The sequence below is a fragment of the Patagioenas fasciata genome, chromosome 26, assembly GCF_037038585.1.
Source record: "Patagioenas fasciata isolate bPatFas1 chromosome 26, bPatFas1.hap1, whole genome shotgun sequence".
In the NCBI taxonomy this organism is placed as follows: Eukaryota; Metazoa; Chordata; class Aves; order Columbiformes; family Columbidae; genus Patagioenas; species Patagioenas fasciata.
The window spans coordinates 3,892,309-3,913,884 of record NC_092545.1 but is presented as its reverse complement, the minus strand read 5'-3'; the positions used below and the strand labels follow the sequence as shown (position 1 = coordinate 3,913,884).

Genomic DNA, 21,576 nt, shown 5'->3' with positions numbered 1-21,576 from the left:
AGAGAGAAATTTTGGGTTGCACCTGGGGCAACACTGGAGCTGAATATCTCCCTTAGAGCTTTCCAGCATCATTTCTGACAAAACTTCGGAGATTTAAGGTTGATTTGATTGGGTTTTTTAATTCCTTTTGAGACTCGCAAACAAGCGCCTTCTTTTTATCTCATTTGGTCTAACATTGGGTTTGCTGCTGGAGGCATTTGCTGATGCTTTCCAGATATGGGATTTTATCTAAATGGGAGTGAAATTATATGTATTTTTTGATGTATTTCTGCTTGCAGTGAAAGGGAAAATAGCAGCCAAATAAAGCAGAAGCTGCTGGGGTAATATGTGGTGTGTTGAGCTGGTTTTTCAAAGGCTGGACTTTCCTCTTGAGCTCTCAGATGGTCCAAATGTAAAACCGAAGCGGGGGAGCAGTTTGTGATGCTTTTCCAAAGCCTTTCTGCTGTGCTCCCACCAGGAACAGGCACAAAAGAGGGGTGAGAAGGTGCCATAAGAGACGCGACCGCTTCCATCTGCCTCGCAGGGCGTCGAGAGCCCATTACGGGAGCTGCCTGTTGCGTTACCCATTAACCCAACGTGATGCTCTTAACTGGGAAGGACGGGGAGCAAAACCAGCTCTGGTGAGGAGGGTTGCTGAGCCTTGATGAATATCAAGTGCTTTAGAGCGTTGTGATTTTTCCGGCGTGCCGTTAAACGCTCTTCAGATGAAGAACCTCATTCTTCCCATCTGCTCACGGTTTCCAGGTTTTAAATATAAATCGGTTTTGATTCTGGCAAGTTTGGGAGGGAATTAGGTTCTAAATGGCCATCTGCATTGCCAGGAGCTGTCAGCCCAGAAACAGCTTCGTCCCCAGCATCTGCCAGCAGAATGAGTGAGAATATTGTCCCTCAATTGCCGAGCCAAGGGAAAAGAGTTGGCACTGTTGACGTGGGGAGGTGATAATTTTTTTAATTTTAGGAAGTATGAATGTGTTAACTTGTCCCATCTTAGGCCCAATTTGTCACGTTCTGCACTTATTCTTCTCCACGGAGCTGCAAACCACCTCGGTTGGAAACTTGCAGGGTTCTGGGGAGAAGGTTGGGACCGTGGTCCATGTCCTGTGTCCAGCTTTGGGTTTTGCTCAGTTTCCCTCAATGTGCTGTATTTCCTTAGGATCAAACTTCAGCCTTGGATATGATGATGAGCAGCTCAGGGGCTCGAAGGTCAGGATTTGAGCTCGGCTGGTGTTTGTCATCCAAGTGCCCGAGATTATTCTATTATTTATGATTCTATTATTGCTCTCTGCAGGGGCAGTTGGGCTCTGCTCCCCAGGAACAAGCGCCAGGAGCAGAGGAAACGGCCTCAAGTTGCGCCAGGGGAGGCTGAGGTTGGATGTGGGGAACAATTTCTTCCCCAGAGGGCTGTGGGGCATTGGAACAGGCTGCCCAGGGCAGTGCTGGAGTCACCATCCCTGGAGGGTTGGACACACGGACATGAGGTTCTCAGGACATGGGACAGTGCCAGGGATGGATTATGATTGGATTCAATGATCTTGAGGGGCTTTTCCAACCCAAATTACTCTCTATTTGTGCTTGGATTTGGGGTGAGCAACCGGCTCTTCTAGTGCAGAAACAAGGACGCAAGAAAAGTTTTGTCTGTTTTAGGGCATTTGCAGTGAGCGGCTGATTATTTCTCTCTTTCCATCACGCTCAGATGTGCGAAACCATCAAATTTTGTCTTGCCATCGCGCAGGACGGGCTGCTCGGCTTTGCGTCCTCACGCCTACAGTCGTCTGTCTGAGTGCGTTTGGGGAAAGCTCTAAATCCGCTGCGTCCTGGTGGGTCTCGGACTGATTTAACAAGTGAAGAGACAGCGAAAAATCCTGCCCAGGTACATCCCCATGTGGCAACCAATCTCCCTCCCCACCGGTGCGAGGCAGAGGGAGCTTATCATATTACAATTGCTCTTAAATCATGAACATCTCTGCCTTTTTTTTCAATAAGCCATCAAGCAATGGGAAAGAAAATAATGATAATCCCATTTTAGGAGCAGGGAAGCGATCGTGTTCATTTGTCTTACTTCATTCAGAGCGAAGCAGAAACGCACCGCCTCAATTATTTTCCTGCCTTTGCGGAGTACCTTTTAATTCTTTTTCCCTCCTATGTTTCATTCTCTGGCAATAATTCCATCTCCTTGCCCTTCTCCTCAGCCAAGCTGCCGACCGAGGCCAAGCTGTGATGCATTTCCTATCACTCTCGAGAAGACGTTTTAATTTAGTTGCTGGCACTCAATGGCAAATTCACGTCGTGGCCTCGTACCAGTTGTGTTTAATTATGGAGCAACCCCAGATCTTTCAGCAGGCACAGCAAAGCACGTCAATTTGTTTTATATGGGCTGCATCCCTCCCTTCCCTGCCTCTAGGAAGATTATCCGAGGAGTTTACATCACATTTTTATAGTTAAAATAAGCCAAATAACCTCATGTGTTGCTCTTTCCCCTTTGCTGCACCCACACAGCAACTTTTATATTGACTTCAGGGAAAATATCTCCGATTTCTCCATCCCCGTGTCTTTGCAGATGGGATTTCATCCCATTTTCCGACGGGATTTCGTCCTCTTGAGGAAAGTGGAGACGTAGCCGCTGTAATCAGGTAGAAACACATTCTAAAAAAGCTATTCAAGCCCTTTTTCTCCATCTTAAAGAAGCAGAAGGTGGCACAAGTCCAATTTAAAAGGAAAAGAAGTCCCAGAAAGGTCACTCTCAAGGGTTAGTATCTGTCGGCTCTGCGGTAAATTAATGCTGCCTCCATTTCACATGAATATTTCATCTCCAAAGCTCTACATTGGGAGCAGCTAGAGTAACACAGCATCATTGTAGATGTAGATGTTCCCTCCTAAGAGTATAAATCCCCAAAATCAACTATTTCAATCCTCAAACCTGTGGCATTAGACTCACGAGGTGCATTTTGCGGGTTGGCATTTTCATGTCTCGCTGACAGTTGCGTTAAATGTTTCCTTGCATAAAAGGCTTCGTGTTGCCAAAGTTCCCCTTTTCCTTGCAAGATTAATTTGTATTTTGTTCCCTTTTTAATACCCACGTTGCTCCGGGTGCTGGAAGGTGGTTTATTCTCCAGCAGCCGATGTGCGCTTAATGTAGTAGAAAAGAATAAAAGGTTTTTCCATCTACAGTCCACGACCTCTCCGACACTGGTCTATAAATATCAATTTATGGCAAGAAAAGCCAATAAAAGTTAAATACTTGCCTTTTACTTGATTAACTCAGGGAAAGCTTGAAATGATTCAGCTCTTGCGTTGAGCAGAATCCAACTTTACAGCCACGCAAATGGGCAGAGGCCTCTGGAACCGGGCGCACGGGACTTTTGCAAGAAGGGGTTTTATTTGCAGGCAGTTTTGCTTGCACAAGACCCTCGTTGGGGTGATGGTTGATTTTCTCCATGGCCAGAGCTGGTTTTGGCAGCACAATGTGGTTAATCACTCGCCGCCCTGCAAAGGCTGTTGAGCATCGTTTCGTCGCTATTTTCCATCTTGTGATTTTTGCCTTTGTTTAAGCAAAAGCTCAGCGGAGCTTTGCAGGTTTGTTTGCCCAGGAAAATGCGACTTGAGGAGCTGAGCTCCCTTTGTGTGTTCTCCAAGGGCCCAAAATGCAACGTTTTCACCCCAAACCGAGCCACCGTTCACATCCACACATGCATAGACACATCCCTAAGGGAAAATCGCTTTTCCCAGGCCTTTTTCTTATATAATCATGTGAAAATGAGCATTTGAGCCCTTTAATTCTTTGCTTCCAAAAATATTCCTGACTCCGAGCGTGTTTCTTTTTGCCAGAAGAGCCGTCAATCAACAAGCAACGAGGATATTGCAATTAAATCTCCGCCAGATCAGCCCTGGTGAGATCTGTTCCTAATGCAAAAGCATTAAATGCAAAAGTACAAGCGGAGCTGCTACAAGACAGTGAGCAAAGCCGGGCTTGGTAAGGATGGAGCTGAGCACTAAAAAGCCTTGAAATGAATGCTACAGCAGCTCCGTGGGAGACAGAAATAGATGGTTTGTGTCTGGCAGAAGGTTTTACGCTGCACCAGAACCATAGAAATTGGAGCGTAGCCCCAAATACTTGGCTATATTTATAGATATTGTATATATTTAACTTCCTCGAGTGCTAGAAGAGAAGGAATAACCATTGGTTGCATTAAAGTGGCCCAAATTCCCATATTAAATATACGGCCAACACCTGTAGCTTAATGACGACGCAGCGCCCGGCTCTAATTAGTGTCACTGTTCTAAATTGGCTAGAAGGAATCGCAGGTTCAGGAACTAAATAAGTGAGGGTTTAATTTGCTTTTTGAGCTTTTATATAGAGAAAACTCAAGGGGCTTCCAGTAGTGGGGACTTGCAGACACCCCTGGGAGCCTTCTAGGATTAAATGAGCGTTTATAATTGGGGCTTAAACCAAAAACTAATCAGATTGCCTTTGCCTGGCCGCGTGTCCCCACGTGGATTTGTTGGGGTACGGGTGGAAGAAAAATAAATGAAATATTTGATAAAGTGATGGTTTGAAAAGCCGAGAGTGATTAATGGGTTTTATTTCATCGTCCTCCTAGGTGGCTCGAAAGTGTCATCCAGCCCCTGGGAGTCTGAGACGAAATCCCTGCGAGTTTTTGCTCTGGAGTGCTGAGGTTTTATTTTCTGTCTGATAGACATACATTTTGTTTAGGTGCTGGAGTGGGTTGATGGGGAGAATTAGTGGCTGGTCCTCACAGACATCCCTGGTCTGAAAATGAAGACGTAGAAGCTCCTTACCCTAAATGTGGTAGGTTTGGGCCTGACTTAAGCCGTGAGCCAGCACTGGGCCCTTGTGGCCAGGAAGGCCAATGGTACCTGGGGTGGGTTAGAAGGGGGTGGTCAGTAGGTCAGAGAGGTTCTCCTGCCCCTCTGCTCTGCCCTGGGGAGACCACACCTGGAATATTGTGTCCAGTTGTGGCCCCTCAGCTCCAGAAGGACAGGGAACTGCTGCAGAGAGTCCAGCGCAGCCACCAAGATGCTGAAGGGAGTGGAGCATCTCCCGTGTGAGGAAAGGCTGAGGGAGCTGGGGCTCTGGAGCTGGAGGAGAGGAGACTGAGGGGGGACTCATTCATGTTCACAGAGATCTAAAGGGGCAGTGTCAGGAGGATGGAGCCAGGCTTTTCTCGGTGACAACCAAGGACAGGACAAGGGGCAATGTGTGCAAACTGGAACACAGGAGGTTCCACTTAAATTTGAGAAGCAACTTGTTCGTGGTGAGGGTGTCAGAGCCTGGCCCAGGCTGCCCAGGGAGGTTGTGGAGTCTCCTTCTCTGCAGACATTCAAACCCGCCTGGACACCTTCCTGTGGAACCTCAGCTGGGTGTTCCTGCTCCATGGGGGGATTGCACTGGATGAGCTTTTCAGGTCCCTTCCAACCCCTGACATTCTGGGATTCTGTGATTAAGCCAGGCTTTTCCAGGGAGAGCCGGAGATCAAGGTCTGGAGGTGCAGTTGGTCTTCAGTGCAAAACACATTTGGATCGAGCTGCTACTGGGAGGAGCTGGAGAGGTGGGAAGTGCCAGCAGACACCCTCCCCCTTTTTATTTTGCTGAGCATTTAGATATTCAGCTTCAAAAAACCAACAAAGCAACAGGTTATCTCCTTCCTGGTGCAACGTTACATGCTTATTCCCAAATAATATCATCTGCAGGGCTTTGGGGGCCACCAAATTACAGTAGCAAAGCAAAATGCAACCTAAATAGTCCATTTGCTGTTGCACTATCGTTGCAAAAATATCTTTATACAGATAGATAAAATCACATTGTGATTTCCCTTGGATGCTTTATCAATTCCCTTGGTACGCAAAGGGTTTATTTGCTGCACACAACTGCTCTTGCGTGCGGTAAAAACAGCTACGGGATGATCTCGTACTCCCATGTAAACCCTGTACAGTTCAATCCCCCGGCAAACAGCTCAGAAAGCAGCAGAATGGAACCCTCAACACCAGCCAGAAAGAAGATAAAGGCAATTTTCTAACTTTAAATGGGCACAAGTAGTAACTCCCAAGCAGTTCCCCCCTTGCTGGCTGGTGATACCATCACAAGGGGGTGGAAAGCAGGGAGAAAAGCAGCTTTTAAGTATTTTTCGCCTCTGGTTTGCTACGCTTTGTGAACACGCTCCTCTGCCATAACGCCTCCCTTCATATCGCGCCGCAGTAAAATCAGCGATCGCGTTAGGAGCCTCTTTTCTTTGGGAAAACATGGTGCCCTTGGTGCTGCAGATATTGAACGCATCTATATTCCTGACAGCTTGTTCTGTTTTCATTAAGCGAAAGAGGAAATTTCGAGGCGAGCTGGAATGGAAGGTGGTTCATAACTCAGAGGAGAGCGAAGGACTCGAGGTAATTTTATTCCGTTCGAGAAATTCCCAATTTAACGCGGATGCTGCATTAGGAGGAGCAGGAGGGACGATGTCCCTGGTTTTGCAGAATTGGATCTATTTGCATTCCATTGATTGTAAACACAAATCTGTTCTGAATTCCCCTTTGATTTATGGAGGCAAAAATAACAAGATTGCCTGAAAAACTGTCATTTCAAAGGCTTGGTGCTCTCGGTCCTTTCAGCCAGCGGGATTTTAATCTGCCCAGCGATGACATCTGATAGAAGCAAATAATGCTAAAGCTTGACGTGCGTTTAAATAGTATTTAAAAACTTTTAAATACTTAAAGGCTTTGCTGTTGAATACGGATTAGGACAATCTTATTATCGAGATGCGCATCGGGGGGACGCTCTGATGTTCATGGAAAGATGGAGACGTCTCCGAGCATCATCCCACCACCCTTGTCCTCCTGCATCCCAGCTTTTGGGGACTAAAGAGGGGGCAGATTTGGAGTAAGAAAGCAGGACTCCACTGGTCATGAGTCAGCACTGGGCCCTTGTGGCCAGGAAGGCCAATGGTACCTGGGGTGGGTTAGAAGGGGGTGGTCAGTAGGTCAGAGAGGTTCTCCTGCCCCTCTGCTCTGCCCTGGGGAGACCACACCTGGAATATTGTGTCCAGTTGTGGCCCCTCAGCTCCAGAAGGACAGGGAACTGCTGCAGAGAGTCCAGCGCAGGGCAACCAAGATGCTGAAGGGAGTGGAGCATCTCCCGTGTGAGGAAAGGCTGAGGGAACTGGGGCTCTGGAGCTGGAGAAGAGGAGACTGAGGGGTGACTCATTCATGTTCACAGATATCTAAAGGGGCAGTGTCAGGAGGATGGAGCCAGGCTCTTCTCGGTGACAACCAGTGATAGGACAAGGGGCAATGGGTTCAAACTGGAACACAGGAGGTTCCACTTAAATTTGAGAAGAAACCTGTTCGTGGTGAGGGTGTCAGAGCCTGGCCCAGGCTGCCCAGGGAGGTTGTGGAGTCTCCTTCTCTGCAGACATTCAAACCCGCCTGGACCCCTTCCTGTGGAACCTCAGCTGGGTGTTCCTGCTCCATGGGGGGATTGCACTGGATGAGCTTTCCAGGTCCCTTCCAATCCCTGACGTTCTGGGATTTTGTGACGTTTCCATGAAAAAATCTTTGATTTTGTTATTTTTTGCATCTCTGCCGAACACGACCGAGTCTGATTTTGGCATCGCACACGTTCTCGGGGAGCGAATGCTTCTTGCGCAGGTTGAATCAGAGATGAACGCGTCTCCGTATACAGAATGAAATAGTTTCCCAAGCGCTGGGGAAGGAGCTGCCCGCTGAGATGCTTCAATGGTCCGCAGCACAGCAGGGAATATTCTGAGGGAAGATACGGATGCTGAAGTTACCGGGGCTGTCAGACAACCTGATTTTGGGTTATTTTATAACAAAAGGAGATGCTGAGATGTTTCCAGAACTTGATTTTTCTTTCAGTATCCATAGTCATCTTTCCCTAACGGCGCGAATCCAGCATTTCTGTAATTCCTGCAAACAGAAAAGCCCCGCTGGCCGTAACCATGCTGCTTCCTCATTTGTTCTTTAGGTGATTAATCCGATTATCAGTAATTAGCTGGAATGCTGAATGAGTGGGATGCTCTTTGCGGATTGGTTGGTGCAGTTGGGAAGGTGGGACGGGGTCAAGCCCCAACTGAGGAGTCTGGGGAAGGGTTCTCTGTGTTGGGACGTGGTTTTCTGCTCCTTCTGCCTTGTCGGTCTGGGGGGTCCCCTCAGGACCCACCTCTGGGTTCATTTGAGAAGGAAATATAAATATGGAGCTGGTTTGGGACGCGTTCAGTGTGAGGCACAGGCTGCTCGTGAGGATGGCAGCGACTTTCTTCATCTCCAAAAGGCAAATTAACAAACCCGGTGATGTTTGTGTTTGCTTGTTTGCTTTCAGCAAATTTATCTGATTTGCTTTTTCCCTATGGAGTTTTTGCCTCTGTTTCCTGCAGCCTCCTCTGAGCAAACAGTTTCCACTATGGGATAAAATGGTCCCTAATTTAAGGTGCGTTACAACCCTTTGCTCTTACCCCCATATATCTTTTGTTTAATGGATCGATTAGGACCTAGAGAAATGATTAATAGTATTTTTCAGCTCCAAAACCAATGTGCCGCAACAGCACGGGAGGTTCCAGCTGATGGATGGTACAGGTGCAGCTGAGGTAGTTATTGACTTTTTGTTGCAAGCAAAGAATATACAGAAAAAAGACATTAACTATGAGCCTCAGAAATGAGAGGAAAAGCCCCAAGGCTCAAGATGCTCTCATCCTTCTCCATCCCCTCTCATGCATTGAAAAGATCTATAAAGCTGCGGTTTGTGTGCCGGTGCCAACGCCGTGATATCCCGAAGCATCTGGGCCTTATAAACCTGACTTTTAAGGATCAGTAGTCAAGCTGGGTAAAGGGTTAGTACAAAATATGTAGCTTTTGCTGAAAGTGCTCTGATTGTCACCGTCCCAACGCCCTGATTGTCACCAGTGCTCTGATTGTCACCACGTCCCTCATCAGCGCTTGCTCTGTGAATAGCTCCTGACGACGGCTTTATCGCCTCATCGTTGTAGCCACCGCGAAGGAGACGTCAGCTGAAATCAAAGCAAGGCGCTTGACATCTTTTGCTGATGAAAATGCCTTTTTTTTAGGTCTGCTGAAGATTTAAAGCTTATTTTTAATTCCCTGGCGGCCAGCAGGGCGATGGGCGATAACTCGCGCAGCACAGCAATATCCTAATTTTAGCAGAGCCCGGTTCTCCACCTCTCTCTTCGCGATGCTCGTGGTGATGTCCAACTAATCCATGTCCCGCTATCCGGGCTGATGTGACAAATCACCAGACGGACGTTGCCGTTAATGAGTTCAGCAACAAGCCTGTTGCTTTGGCAAATTTTTACTGATTCTCGCTCCTTTTCTCGGAGCCACGTTTGGAAGTTGAGCTCACAGCCGTGAAAAACCGTTGGGGATGGGATGACGCGACTAATAGCGCTTTTAATCGTTATTTTGCAGGCGATCGGCCTCGTGATGGCTTGGCTGTATTGGCAGAAGCTCAACGAGATCTACGCCAAGCTGGATGCCGTCGACTTCAGGATCCTGGAGACGCGGGATTTGAGTTTCGGGGCGCTGGACCTGAGCGGCGCGGGCTGGTGCTGGTGCCTGCCCAGGGAAGGGGGTTACGTCCCCGTTAGCGTCGACGATGAGGAGGATGAAGAGGAAGGGACTACCCACCACAGCAAAGTGTGAGAAGGACCAAAAAGCAGCTTGGAGCGAAGCTCTTAGGGCGTCGAACGTGGAAATAACGTGATTTATCTTCTCAGGGTCAGGAGGTACTTTGGGGGAAACTGCAAAGTGACACTGGAAGGGGTATTAAAAATACAACGTACTGTGCGGGCACATGAGCTCCTCGGGCTCTTTTTTTGCTATTTTGACGTTTTGAAGTGTTTGTACATCTTATTAGTTTGGGCTTTTTTATGGAATAAATGTGAATTCTGTTGTGTTTTGCAAAGTTGCTCCTGCTTGCTGCGTGCCAGTCAGACCATAGGAGGGAAGTAGCACCGTTGTCATTGCGCTTTGAGGTATTTTATAGTTATATTTAGCCCAATCTGAAAAATTGTGATTTTATGGTAGATGCCCAAATGTGCCTAGCCCCCAAAAAATCACAACTAAAGGCAAAAACCAGAGCAGATTGCTCTGCAGAGCTTTTCCAAAGGGCTTTTCCAGGCTTAAAATCCCCAGGGAGGCACAACCTGCAGCCAAACAGTTGTTTGGACAAGGAAAACCCAATATCTGAAGTTTTCCAGCTCTTCCCCGTGACCTGTGGCTTCAGTTTTTATCCCCAGGCAAGGAAAAGGAGCGCTCGGCGATTTTAGAAGAGAAGACGGGTTTATTTTGGCAACGCGCTGCCTCTGGGATGGTGATAACCCCCCTCTGCTGGACACCAATCTCTAATGACCACGTAAGGAACGACCCTTTATAATTCTTAATTTTTAGCACTACAACATGGTGATCAAAGCAGCGATTCCCTCCCGCATCGCTTGGGATGTAGGAGTTAAATAACCGGCGTGTGTCGCATCCAACCGATAAATCGAGGTGCGTTGGGAAACGGGCTTGGAAACCTTGAGCGAGATGAATTGCAAAAGTATTAATGTGTTTTTCTCAAAAAACCCCGAAAAAGAGCAGTGAAACCTTCTGCAAAGCTCCCCGGGCTGCCTGAGCAATAAAACACCAATGGCAAAGCCTCCCCCAGCAGCCGTAAATCAAACGCGGAGACGGGTGCGTAGATCAGGGACCTGTTTTCTGTCCAAATGTACCCAAATCCTGCGGGTGCCCCGGGGCGGCTGTAATCGCTGCATCCATCAAACAAGAGGAATCGTCTCAAAAGCGAAATGCAAAGAAAAAAAAAGCCCCAAAAATCTATATTTCAACAGAGCGATGTGTCTGCAGCACCGCTCAGCCAAGGAAACGCTGGGTTTATTAGTGGTGCTTTTTATTAATGAAGGTTTTTTGGTTCATTTATTCGGATGCCCAAGCGGGGAAAGGCGGGTGAGCACTGGTGTGCGACTGCCGGGCTCTGTCTCCCTCTTCTGACTATTCCCAAGCTTTATATTTTAACTAAACAAGAAGCAATCTGCAACACAGGCCTGAAAAAGCTCTTTTTGAACCTTCTTTATTCCAGAAATCACATTGAAAATGGAGCTGTGAACCACAAGAGTTGGGTTATTGAATTATTTTGGCCAAAATTGGGTTGTGGGATTGGGGGTTTTCTTTGGAGAATGTAAAACATGCAGAGAAATGGGGTGAGCACAATTATTTCTAGAATAACAAGGCAGCTCATGGGCTTCGTGGATTTTGCTTTTCTTCCCTAGGAGATGTTTAGTAAAACATTAAGAAACCCAAGCCCATAAGTTCAACCTCTTTGTATTTCCACGTATTTGGAGAAAGGAAGTTCATTTTTATTTTTGTTTCTCTTTATTACAGGAGCCGCCAACACCTTTGTACCATTTTCCTGGCTGATACTGGACCGCGGAATGGGTCGGATGCAGGATTTTTGTGGGTTAATTCTGTTTTTCAACAGGCGGTGAGTGATGTGAGATGGGCAAACTCAATTCATGCATCACATTGAGCTCCCAGCTCCCTGATTTCCATGGTGTTGAGGGTTTGATTGCGGGGTGACAATAAAACCCTGGCGGATGTATTGTTCACCTCCTCTCCCCCTTTTACCCCTCGCTCTCTCCTCTTCCCACTCAAGACAGGCGATCGGGAGGGAAAGAAGGACACAGAGAAGAGAACTGGAAAAATTAGAAATGTTTTGCTAATGCTACTAATAAGAATAGAGAAAATAATACAAAATATACAAAACCAATCTTGGAAGTCTCAGCAACTGCAGAGCCAGCACCCAAAGTCCTGGACTGGACTCTGCAGCCAACCGGAGCTGGATTCAGTCTGTCACTGGGCCTCAGTTCGCAGGGACGACTCGCAAGGTCCTCTCCTAATGTCGCCATAAGGAAAAGGGAAAAAAGGAAAAGGAGAAGGGAAAAGGGACGAGATCCTCGTGATCTCCCACTTTGATATGAAGTATCACATGAATGGGATGTTATACACAGTTGGTCGGTTTCTTGGTCACCTGTTTCTCGTTGCCCCTCTCAAGATGTCCATCCATGCTTATCAATAACTTCACATTCCATTGCTATGTTCACCAAAACATGGATCTGGTTCTCCAGGAAAATGCAGCTGATATGAAGCTTCGGCTGAAAGGCAAATTCACTCCAAGAGAAACTTGTTTTATAACAAAACCAGGACACATGGAAATTGGGTCTGCAAATGCCTGGAAAACGGGAAACGTAGGTTTAAACAAGGGTGTGAAATCCTAAGCGTGCTTTGCAAAAGCTTATAAATGTAGCTTGTAACTTGAAATAAAAGGGATGCCAATAATATTCCCTAATTCACCCTCAATTTTACATCGCTGCCTCACTCCAGACCTGACCCTGCTGCCCACGGACGAGCATATTTAGTAAAACCGGGAAGACAATGGAATAGGGATAAAGCATCAAGCAGGTTCCGCTTTGCTTCTGCTGAGGCTCCGGATCACGCCACCGAAAAGCCCCGATCTCCGATGGCCTCAAAGCGCAAAGTTTGATTTCGCAGCCCTCGTTATTATTTTTCTTAACGATGATACCAGCTGTGACGAAGCACCGGGCACCGCTTTGATGCGGATTTATCGATACCCCTGTTTTAAAAGGCCGAGTGCGGGCGAGCAAGCCAGGCGTTAAATAGGAGTCGACACCTCGGGAGCTTCCTCGTCGGGAAATCAAATTGATAAATGTTCGACATCTTCCAAGCGAAAACGTGGACGTTTTAAAATAATTAGGTGTGCAACTCTCATCAAAATCTGCCCCCAAACCGCTTGGTGGCCCAGGGGTTGATCCCGTTGTCACCAGGGGTTTTAGGAGCTTTTTTACCGCTTCTCTGCGCCTCCCTAAAGAATTCTGTTCCATCCCTTATGATCAGATGTAGATAATATTGCACAGAGGAAAACAAATCAATGCGGTTTCCCTCCCAAATCCCTCGTGATGAAGCCAAAAATGCTTCAAACCGCCCCCCAGAAGACACAGCCCCGCAAGTTGGGGACGCACAACTTGAATTTTCCGACGTCCCGATGGTCCGATATCCAGAAACCGTCACTGCGCAAGACCAGATCTGCGCTGCCGAGAACATCCTGTCCCCTCCGGAGGTTTCATCGCATCCCGTGATGCTTTTCTGCTCCCAAAGTCAATCGGCGTCGCCCAAAATACATTTGAACCTGGGAGCTACGGAGCGTTTGGCATTAGGCGTCCATACGATGGTGGCGAGAGCAGCTTTATCTCAAGGCTCCCGCACCCACCGGCACCCGTGATTTTACTCCGTAGCCTCATCCTCCAATTCCTGAGCGTTTTTTGGGGAGCTCGAGGTGAGTTTATTAACGGTAAAATTTAGTTTTGCGGAGCTGAGAGCTGGTGGGGTTTAATTGGCAAAGATAACGACGCTTTTCTTTTCCTCCCCTTATTTCTAGCGCGTTTGCGGTCGTGGTTTCCAGCCGCTCTGGTTTGCGTTGTGCTTGCGTTTGCGTGTGAGGATTTTGGGGGAGAAAAAGCTTTATATGTAAAAAATGAGAGGAAAAAAATCCCAGGCTTTACGACTCTCATAAATCAGACGCCACCAATCAGGACCTTTCATTTATCAGTGGCTTTATTAGATGGGTTTATTCGGGCTGTGATGAGATCTCACCAGATTGCCGATACAAGTCATATTTCTTCCCAACATAGACCCAGCTGGAGGGTTTTGCATCCCCATCCATCACCTGGGGACCCCGACCCAGCGCTGAAGCTCATGGGGAAATCTCTTGGGGAGGTTCGTGAAGGTACCGGGTTGTTTTTAGGGCAAAAAGAGTTATTTTTGCAGCTGGGTGGGTATTTTGCTGCATTTCCTGCCAGCATCGGCTTCCTAAAATCCTCAGAATTAGCCCCAGAATGTTATTTTCAGGAAGCTTGTGACTGTTGTTATCCCAGGTTTGGGGCATCGTTGTCCATCCGGAGGTGTTTATGCCTAAAATAAATGGGTTCTTGCCCCTGGGCAAAAAGTGTTGGGTTAACATGGGCAAAACAAAATATCCCGAATTGGTTAAATCAAGAGTTTTCTCCAAATAGCAACAGCGTTAAGGCTGGAGCTATTGGGCTAAAAATGCTCTTGGCCTTGGGGGACAATGGGTCAATAACTGGGCAAAACAAGCAGAGCTGCCCTGGAGTGTTCACACCATGTTCGCTTTATATTGTTAACTTATTTGGCTTGAATTGAGATTTTTTTTTTCCCCTAAAATAGATGGAAAATGGGAATATTGCTGTGGATATGGAGAGGGCGGCTCTGCCACCGCTCTCAAAGTGACTTTGGGCGGCATCGACCGGGCTGCCATGAATAGTAACCGTTCCCCTCTCCAAGTCAAGTGTGAAAGGCAATCACTGGAGGTCAGATAATTAAGCGATTAATTAGCATCCATGGCAAAATCCAACAAAACTCCTATGGGGAATAAAACAGCAGGTTGGAAGGAAGATACCTGGAAGCGGTGGCGTGTGTAGGGTGGAAAATCTGTGCTTAGGAGATGGGGGAAAATGAACTGTGTGTCTGCAAAACCCCTTTTATCTGTGCAGCTCACCCCCAAAAATTAAACAGGTGTTTATTGCCAGTGAGCAACCTCTGTTAACTGAGCTTATGTCTTAATCATACCAGTAAATCTGTGTAATAAGCTCTCACGCTTCGCTTACGCCTTCCTTTGAGCAGCCAGGAATAGGAGAGCGGAGATGTAACCAGGGTGAAATTTATCTGGATTTTGTGAACCAAGAGCTCGCCCGGGTCCCCAGAGCATCCACAGGGAACGTCCCGACTCCCACTGGGTCCTCACCCACCTGGGAAATACCTTGTGCCTTCACCAGGGCCACGCGTGACGGATTTTCATAGCGAGGAGCACCCAGCAGGTGTGCGAAGAGCCCATTCTCATCCCCAGCACCCTTTAAAATCTCCCTCTCTTGGCCCAGCTCTCTGCGAGCGGCAGGACCATGCTGGAGGATGAGGATGGGATGAGCGAGAGGGGGCTCGGCGGCTCCAGGAGGAGATACGACGATGAGGAAGGTGAGCGAAACCTTGGGGATGCCCCAAAGGCGTCGCCTGATGCGTCGGGTCTCCGGGTGCTCGGCTTGGCACGTCCCATGTAAAACGTGCTAAGTGCTCTTGTGGGTATTTTAAGCCTGGTGGGATTGGACATTAGGAAAAAGTTTATCATGGAAAGGGCTGTGGGGCATTGGAACAGGCTGCCCAGGGCAGTGGGGGAGTCACCATCCCTGGAGGGGTTTAAAAGGCGTTTAGACGAGGCTCTCAGGTGCTTGGGTTAGTCCTAGAGTTGGGTTATGGTAGGACTCAATGATCCTGAGGGTCTCTTCCAATGATTCTATAAGCCAAATATCTCCCTGGCTTTTATTTTTTTTTTCAAAAAACACTCAGATCTGCTCTCTAAAGCGTTTTTTCCCCCTCCTCTAGATTACCACTCCATCTACATCGGGGTGCCGGTGCCGCGGGGCTACCGGCGGAAACGGCGTCGGCGAAGATCGGCGTCCAGCCGGGACCGGGCGAGTGAGAGCGAGCGGCACTACGAGCGCCACGACCGCTCCGACACCGACGACGGCGGCCACGGCTGCTATGAGAGCGGCAACGACAATGCCAGCAGGACCAGTGAGTCCTGCGGGGAGTTTTGTGGCATTTAAACCAGGCTTAAATCGCCCCCTGTGTGCTTAACTGCGTTGCTTGGTCCGGTGTTTGCGTTTGGCTTTTCCTGACGCTTCCCAGGTTTATCTGTCCCTGTGGATGTCTCTGAGAGCTGGACACAGGGTGTGAAGTGGGATTTGAGGCTGATGAGATGATGGGTGAGCTAAAAAGAGGTTGTTCTGTAATTTATAATGTTTCTTTTATTATGTCCTCGCCCTCAGGAGGCGGCAACCGAGCAAATCCAGGTACCGCGGGGTCCCGAGGGTGCAGACACCCCGGGGCATCACACCTTGTTCCCCAGAGGCTTTTGCCCGAGGCTTTGCCCGGTCTCGTTAAATCTCCTTAGCGGGGATTAACATTTTGCACAGCAAAGCAGCTGTCGATCTCTTAGGGTTTGCGTTTGCTTGGTTTTTCTTCACTCCCCCTATAGAAATGTTCCGGTTTTCTATCGAGCTGCCACGTCGCGGCTCAGCAGAGCTCAGGTGCTCAGCTTTGCTTTTCCCTATGGAGGGGAAGGTTTTCTTTTTATGTTATAACATGGGGAGGTTTTTATTTGTGGTGGCTTCGCTTGCAGCTCCTTTGCGCCTTTGGTGGCGGCGTGAGTGGGACCTTATCCCCCCTTTTCTGCAGTAAATACCACTGGGATGTAACACTGCGCTGCTTTTGATGTGACAAAGTCATTTCACGCAGGAAAACCACTCCAAACTCCGCTTTCCCCCAGGAAAACTCCACCATGTGGGTGTTTTCCCCCAAACAAACCTCTCCTCCCTGAGCTTGGTGGGTTTTGCCCACCTCACGCCAAGTGGGAAAGAGAAATTCACCCCCAAATAAACCTAAATCTTGGATTTCCGTCCTCCCACGTCTCCCTCCCTCCCCTTTCTCGCTCCGTCCCGCTGCCACCGAACGCTCACCTCTCGCCACGCGGCCCGTTTGATTTGGTAACTTCCCGTCATGAGAGCTCGAGGGAGAGGAAAGTGCTTTATATTCCCTATAATCTGCTCCTTAAGCCTGGGGAGTTTAACAAGCCTGAGTGGATAAAGAAAGGAAGTTTGGAGTTGATTTTTTTCCTACCGCGCAGCGAAGGTTTGGTTTAGCCGGGAAGAAATGGGGGAAAATATGGACATTATTCCAGGTAGGTTGTTATTTCCATCGTTCTTTGGTGTCCATGGTGTGGGGGAAAAAAGGCTTCATTTTTTTGCAGCTTTGCTTTCTCTTTGCAAAAACAACTTGGGCTGAGCTTAGGGCACCGAGCTTTAAAACTCGCCCCAAAAATATAGTGGGGATGGGGGGGATTGTATCACATTCTGCTGCTCCTCAGCAGCGGGGAGGCAGAAAATAGGATTTTTGGGAGGAGAAATGTCTCACAAACCTGGGGGTTTATTGAATAAGAGTGGAGCATCTAATCCTATGGGATGTACACCCCATCTCCTCTTTTTTTTGGGGGGAAGGGACCTTTCTGAGCCCCAAAACCCCCAGAAAAGGCTGTTGGTGTCTAGAAGGGCCCTGACAGCAGATGGTTAATGTGCTGGAGCCTTAAATAAGGTTTAGTCTCCAAACCCAAGCAGCGTCGCGTTCCCCGACCCCTTTTTTATTGTATCTAAAACCAGAGCGAGATTTGGGGTTTGGAAAAGCATCTCTAGGCGAGGTTTTACTGCTGGATCAAAGCTGGGGTGCAACTGGCTCTGTGCACCTCGAATTAAAGGAGGTTTAACTCAGTATAACCGGTCTGTCCTGTCCGATTACCCACAGAAATGTAAGTTTTTGTGTACGTAAAATCATCCTATATTATCAGCAGCATTACCGCTCCATTCGGATCCACCACAGCTGAAATCCCAGCGGAGGTTCGATGGCTGTAAAGCAGGAATAGCAGCCCATGAGTGTTTTCTCAGCATAAAACCTGCCTCAGGGAGCTACAAACCCACTCGGGGCATCCATCTTGCAAGAAATAGGCGCTAATTTTAGGGTGGCTTTGTGGTTTTTGGCCAGTGTCGTTGCAGTTTTACTCTTCTATTCCCCAGAGGTGCCAAACCCTGGGTGCCGCTATGCACTAAATCCTCTCAAGCGAGTACCTGCTGCTTCCCGGGGTTAATTTAGGTGCTTGATCAAGTTTTCAGGACCAAAAACCATCACTGAGCGTTGGGAGCAACAACGATCGAGTTGAGGATTTGCAAACCCCTCCTGCAAAATTACAAATCCCCCTTTTTTTATAAATGCATCTGAAGGTCCTACCCAAGAGGGGTATTTCCAGCAAACTCCCTTTGCCGCCGTCTGGCTCGTTGCATTTAGTGTGAATTTGGGGGTTTTTAGGCATTTGAAGTTTCGGGCTGTGGAGGAGAGCGGGGGCGGGTTCCTGGTTTCTCACCCATTTCATCCCCTCTTACGCGAACAGCACTTAAGCTTCAAGAGCCTGAAGCCTTCCAGGCACGTAGCCCAGCTCCAAAATTAACAGGAATATTAATAATCATAATAACGAAGCTTATGGAAGTAGAAGGAGGACTTGACAACGGCGCTTTAGTCCTGGGGCTTAAAGAGCTTAAGCGGTTAAGCAGGCTCAGCCTAGAGCGCAAGGGACGTCCTATTCTTTCAGGACTTGGGTTTTGGCTGCTTTTTGGGGGAGAGAGGACAATATTCTTGTTATTTTTCTCATTTCTCACACACAAATTTAATCACCTGCTTTTAAGGGTCCTGTATTACCCAACTTTCTTATTCCCAGGTTTGAGAGCGGGAGGATTCTAAAAGAGACATTTTCTGAGCTGGATTAACTGTATTAAGAGAGAGTCGTAAGACCCATGATTTCATTAAGAAATTCTTAAATTTAATAAAAATTGATTAAAAATACACCATTTCCATGGAGCCGTGGGGCTGATTTTAACCTCTGGTTTGAATATCCGGGGTGCAGCTCCATCTTGGCCACATCCAAGTTCACTCTCAGGTGTTTGATCCCTCCCTGCAACCACAATTATGAGGATTTGCTAGAAAAACACACCAAGAATGAGAGGGTTAAGAGCAAATCCAGCCTGTTTTTCTTATTTTGAGAGGAGAGGGCAGACCCGTCACCCTTCTGTGGTCACTGGGAATGCACCGAAGATGAAAAACCCTTTTTGCGTAAATCAGGAATTTGCGGGCAGGTTTTGTTTCACACCATAAGGAGCAGGAGGGATCTTCACAGCCAAAAAACTGCATTTTTTTCCTGCAGAAATGGTAAATGTGTGTTATTTCCCTCGAATGATACACGTTCCCTTCAGGGTTGCAGCAGCAAAACGCGTGTGAGCGCCCGCACGTCCCAATACCGGACATGGTGAGGATTTGGTTACTGATGGCAGGCAGTTCCAACTTGGCAAAACCAGGCTCTCTAGTAGGGAAAAATGGGGGAAACCCCATGGAAATGGGGCACATGCTGCTGCTGGAAGGGAAATTTGACTATTTTATATATAGGAGTGACCGCAATCCTTAACTCCCTATATATTCCCCTCCTCCTGCCACACACCTTTCCACCAGTATCTCTCTGCACAGAAATTTTGGGACAAGATTAGTTAGATTTTCCCCACCCTTTAATGTCTATCACCTTAAACATTTTCCTCAAAACCTCCTTTTTTAACCCCAAGATCCTAAATAGCCCCACAAATCTCTCTTTCCCCACTGGGCGTTTCCATATAGAAATGAATTGGGATCATCTCATCTCCAGCTGATGGTGAATCTCCACTTTTCCCCTTCCCAACAGTGTCACCGGCTGCCGAACGTCTCCGCTACATCTTGGGGGAAGACGATGAGCCTCCCAACCCCACGTTGTTCACCGAGATGGACACGCTGCAGCACGACGGCGACGAGATGGAGTGGAAAGAATCGGCCAGGTGAGCATCGGGGAGACGCTTTGGGTTGATGCTTTGGGCATCCTGGGGTGGGTTAGAAGGGGGTGGTCAGTAGGTCAGAGAGGTTCTCCTGCCCCTCTGCTCTGCCCTGGGGAGACCACACCTGGAATATTGTGTCCAGTTGTGGCCCCTCAGTTCCAGAAGGACAGGGAACTGCTGCAGAGAGTCCAGCGCAGGGCAACCAAGATGCTGGAGGGAGTGGAGCATCTCCCGTGTGAGGAAAGGCTGAGGGAGCTGGGGCTCTGGAGCTGGAGAAGAGGAGACTGAGGGGTGACCTCATTCATGTTTACAGAGATCTAAAGGGGCAGTGTCAGGAGGATGGAGCCAGGCTCTTCTCGGTGACAACCAGTGACAGGACAAGGGGTAATGGGTGCAAACTGGAACACAGGAGGTTCCACTTATATTTGAGAAGAAACTTGTTCCTGGTGAGGGTGTCAGAGCCTGGCCCAGGCTGCCCAGGGAGGCTGTGGAGTCTCCTTCTCTGCAGACATTCAAACCCGCCTGGACACCTTCCTGTGGAACCTCAGCTGGGTGTTCCTGCTCCATGGGGGATTGCACTGGATGAGCTTTCCAGGTCCCTTCCAACCCCTCACATTCTGGGATTCTGTGAAAATGTGTCGTGTAAAACCCCCCCTGGGTGAAACAGAGTCAGGGAATGAGCGTTGCTTTAATGGGATTAAAAAAGCCGCGTCTGAATTAAGGAAATGCAGAAAAAATGGGGGTTTTGTCCAGCGGCTGCAGGAGGAGGAAGGGAGGAAAATGTCTCTTGTCCCATCTTTTCCCTTTTGCAGCGTGAGAGCAAAACCCTTCAGGAAGTGCTGGGAGGGTGAAAAAATTGGGGTAAAGTGCTGGGAAACTGGAGAATTAGAGCAGAGAGCTGGGAAATGGGAATAGGTGACATAAGAACATTTTTTCCAGGTCGTTTTACCTCCATGCTTTTGCTGTCAAGGCCAAAAGTCCTGCCCCTCAAGCAACAAGAACAAGAGTAAAGAGTAAAGAATAAAGAATGAGACATAAGAATAAGAATGAGAATGAGAATGAGAATGAGAGTAAGAATAGGAATAAGAATAAGAATAAGAATAAGAATAAGAATAAGAATAAGAATAAGAATAAGAATAAGAATAAGAATAAGAATGAGAATAAGAATGAGAATAAGAATGAGAAAGAATGAGAAATAAGGATAAGGATAAGAAAAAGAAAGGTAAGAATAAGAATAAGAATAAGAATAAGAATAAGAATAAGAATAAGAATAAGAATAAGAATAAGGATAAGAATAAGGATAAGGATAAGAATAAAGGATAAAGGATAAAGGATAAGAATAAAGAATGAGAAATAAGAATAAGAATAAAGAATGAGAAATAAGAAATAAGGATAAGGATAAGACTAAGACTAAGACTAAGGATAAGACTAAGACTAAGACTAAGACTAAGACTAAGACTAAGAATAAGAATAAGAATAAGAATAAGAATAAGAATAAGAATAAGAATAAGAATAATACCCCACCCACTACATCTTTGGTAAAAACTATTGGAGGAGTCGCAAGTGGTGTTCACTTTATTGAAATCAGAGTTTATCCAAGGGGAAAAATCCCAAATCCAAGTGGAATTTTCTCTTCCTACCCTCAGCTGTGTAAGGTTTGGGGGATTTGGGGGCGGGAATTGGGGGTGCTGATGGTACTGTCCCATCTCTTGGGCTGATTTTTGGCATCACCCAAAATTTGGAAAACCATGGAGCGTCCTCCTGGTTCCCAGCCCTGCTCAAACGCAGAGATCCTTTTGCTAAAATTCTTTATTCCCCCTCCTCATTTTGCATGTATTTACCACTCCCCAAAAGGCTTGGAAGTCAAAAAATCAACATTTGCATTGGAGTTTTCACCAGGAAGGGCTTGAGATGGAGGTTTCTAAATTCCTCCCAGGAGGACGGAGGTTTCACAAGTCCCCGATTTCCACTCTGGCTTGAGCCGCTGCTCTGGCTGGGAGCA

At 47.5% G+C, this 21,576-nt stretch overlaps 2 protein-coding genes across 19 annotated transcripts in view; both read left to right on the top strand.

Moving 5' to 3' along the window:
• Positions 1 to 9,946, top strand: part of LOC136112165 (tetraspanin-15-like) — an 84,323-nt gene extending 74,377 nt beyond the window's left edge. For all 9 annotated transcript variants that reach the window (XM_065856672.2, XM_071799383.1, XM_071799387.1 and 6 more), the window contains one exon: positions 9,448 to 9,946. In XM_065856672.2, coding sequence (XP_065712744.1) covers positions 9,448 to 9,681 — 234 coding nt within the window. In that variant the 3' untranslated portion in view covers positions 9,682 to 9,946. The remainder of the gene's footprint in view (positions 1 to 9,447) is intronic.
• Positions 9,947 to 10,035: 89 nt separating this feature from the next.
• Positions 10,036 to 21,576, top strand: part of SLC4A5 (solute carrier family 4 member 5) — a 29,797-nt gene continuing 18,256 nt past the window's right edge. For 5 of the 10 annotated variants that reach the window (XM_071799375.1, XM_071799370.1, XM_071799371.1 and 2 more), the window contains exons 1-6: positions 10,036 to 10,393; positions 11,416 to 11,515; positions 11,687 to 13,384; positions 14,749 to 15,096; positions 15,502 to 15,693; positions 19,448 to 19,577. In XM_071799375.1, coding sequence (XP_071655476.1) covers positions 15,024 to 15,096; positions 15,502 to 15,693; positions 19,448 to 19,577 — 395 coding nt within the window. In that variant the 5' untranslated portion in view covers positions 10,036 to 10,393; positions 11,416 to 11,515; positions 11,687 to 13,384; positions 14,749 to 15,023. Of the gene's footprint in view, positions 10,394 to 11,415; positions 11,516 to 11,686; positions 13,385 to 14,748; positions 15,097 to 15,501; positions 15,694 to 16,428; positions 16,859 to 19,447; positions 19,578 to 21,576 lie in introns of those variants that run through there. The other 5 variants (XM_071799372.1, XM_071799374.1, XM_071799373.1 and 2 more) reach the window with 5 other exon arrangements.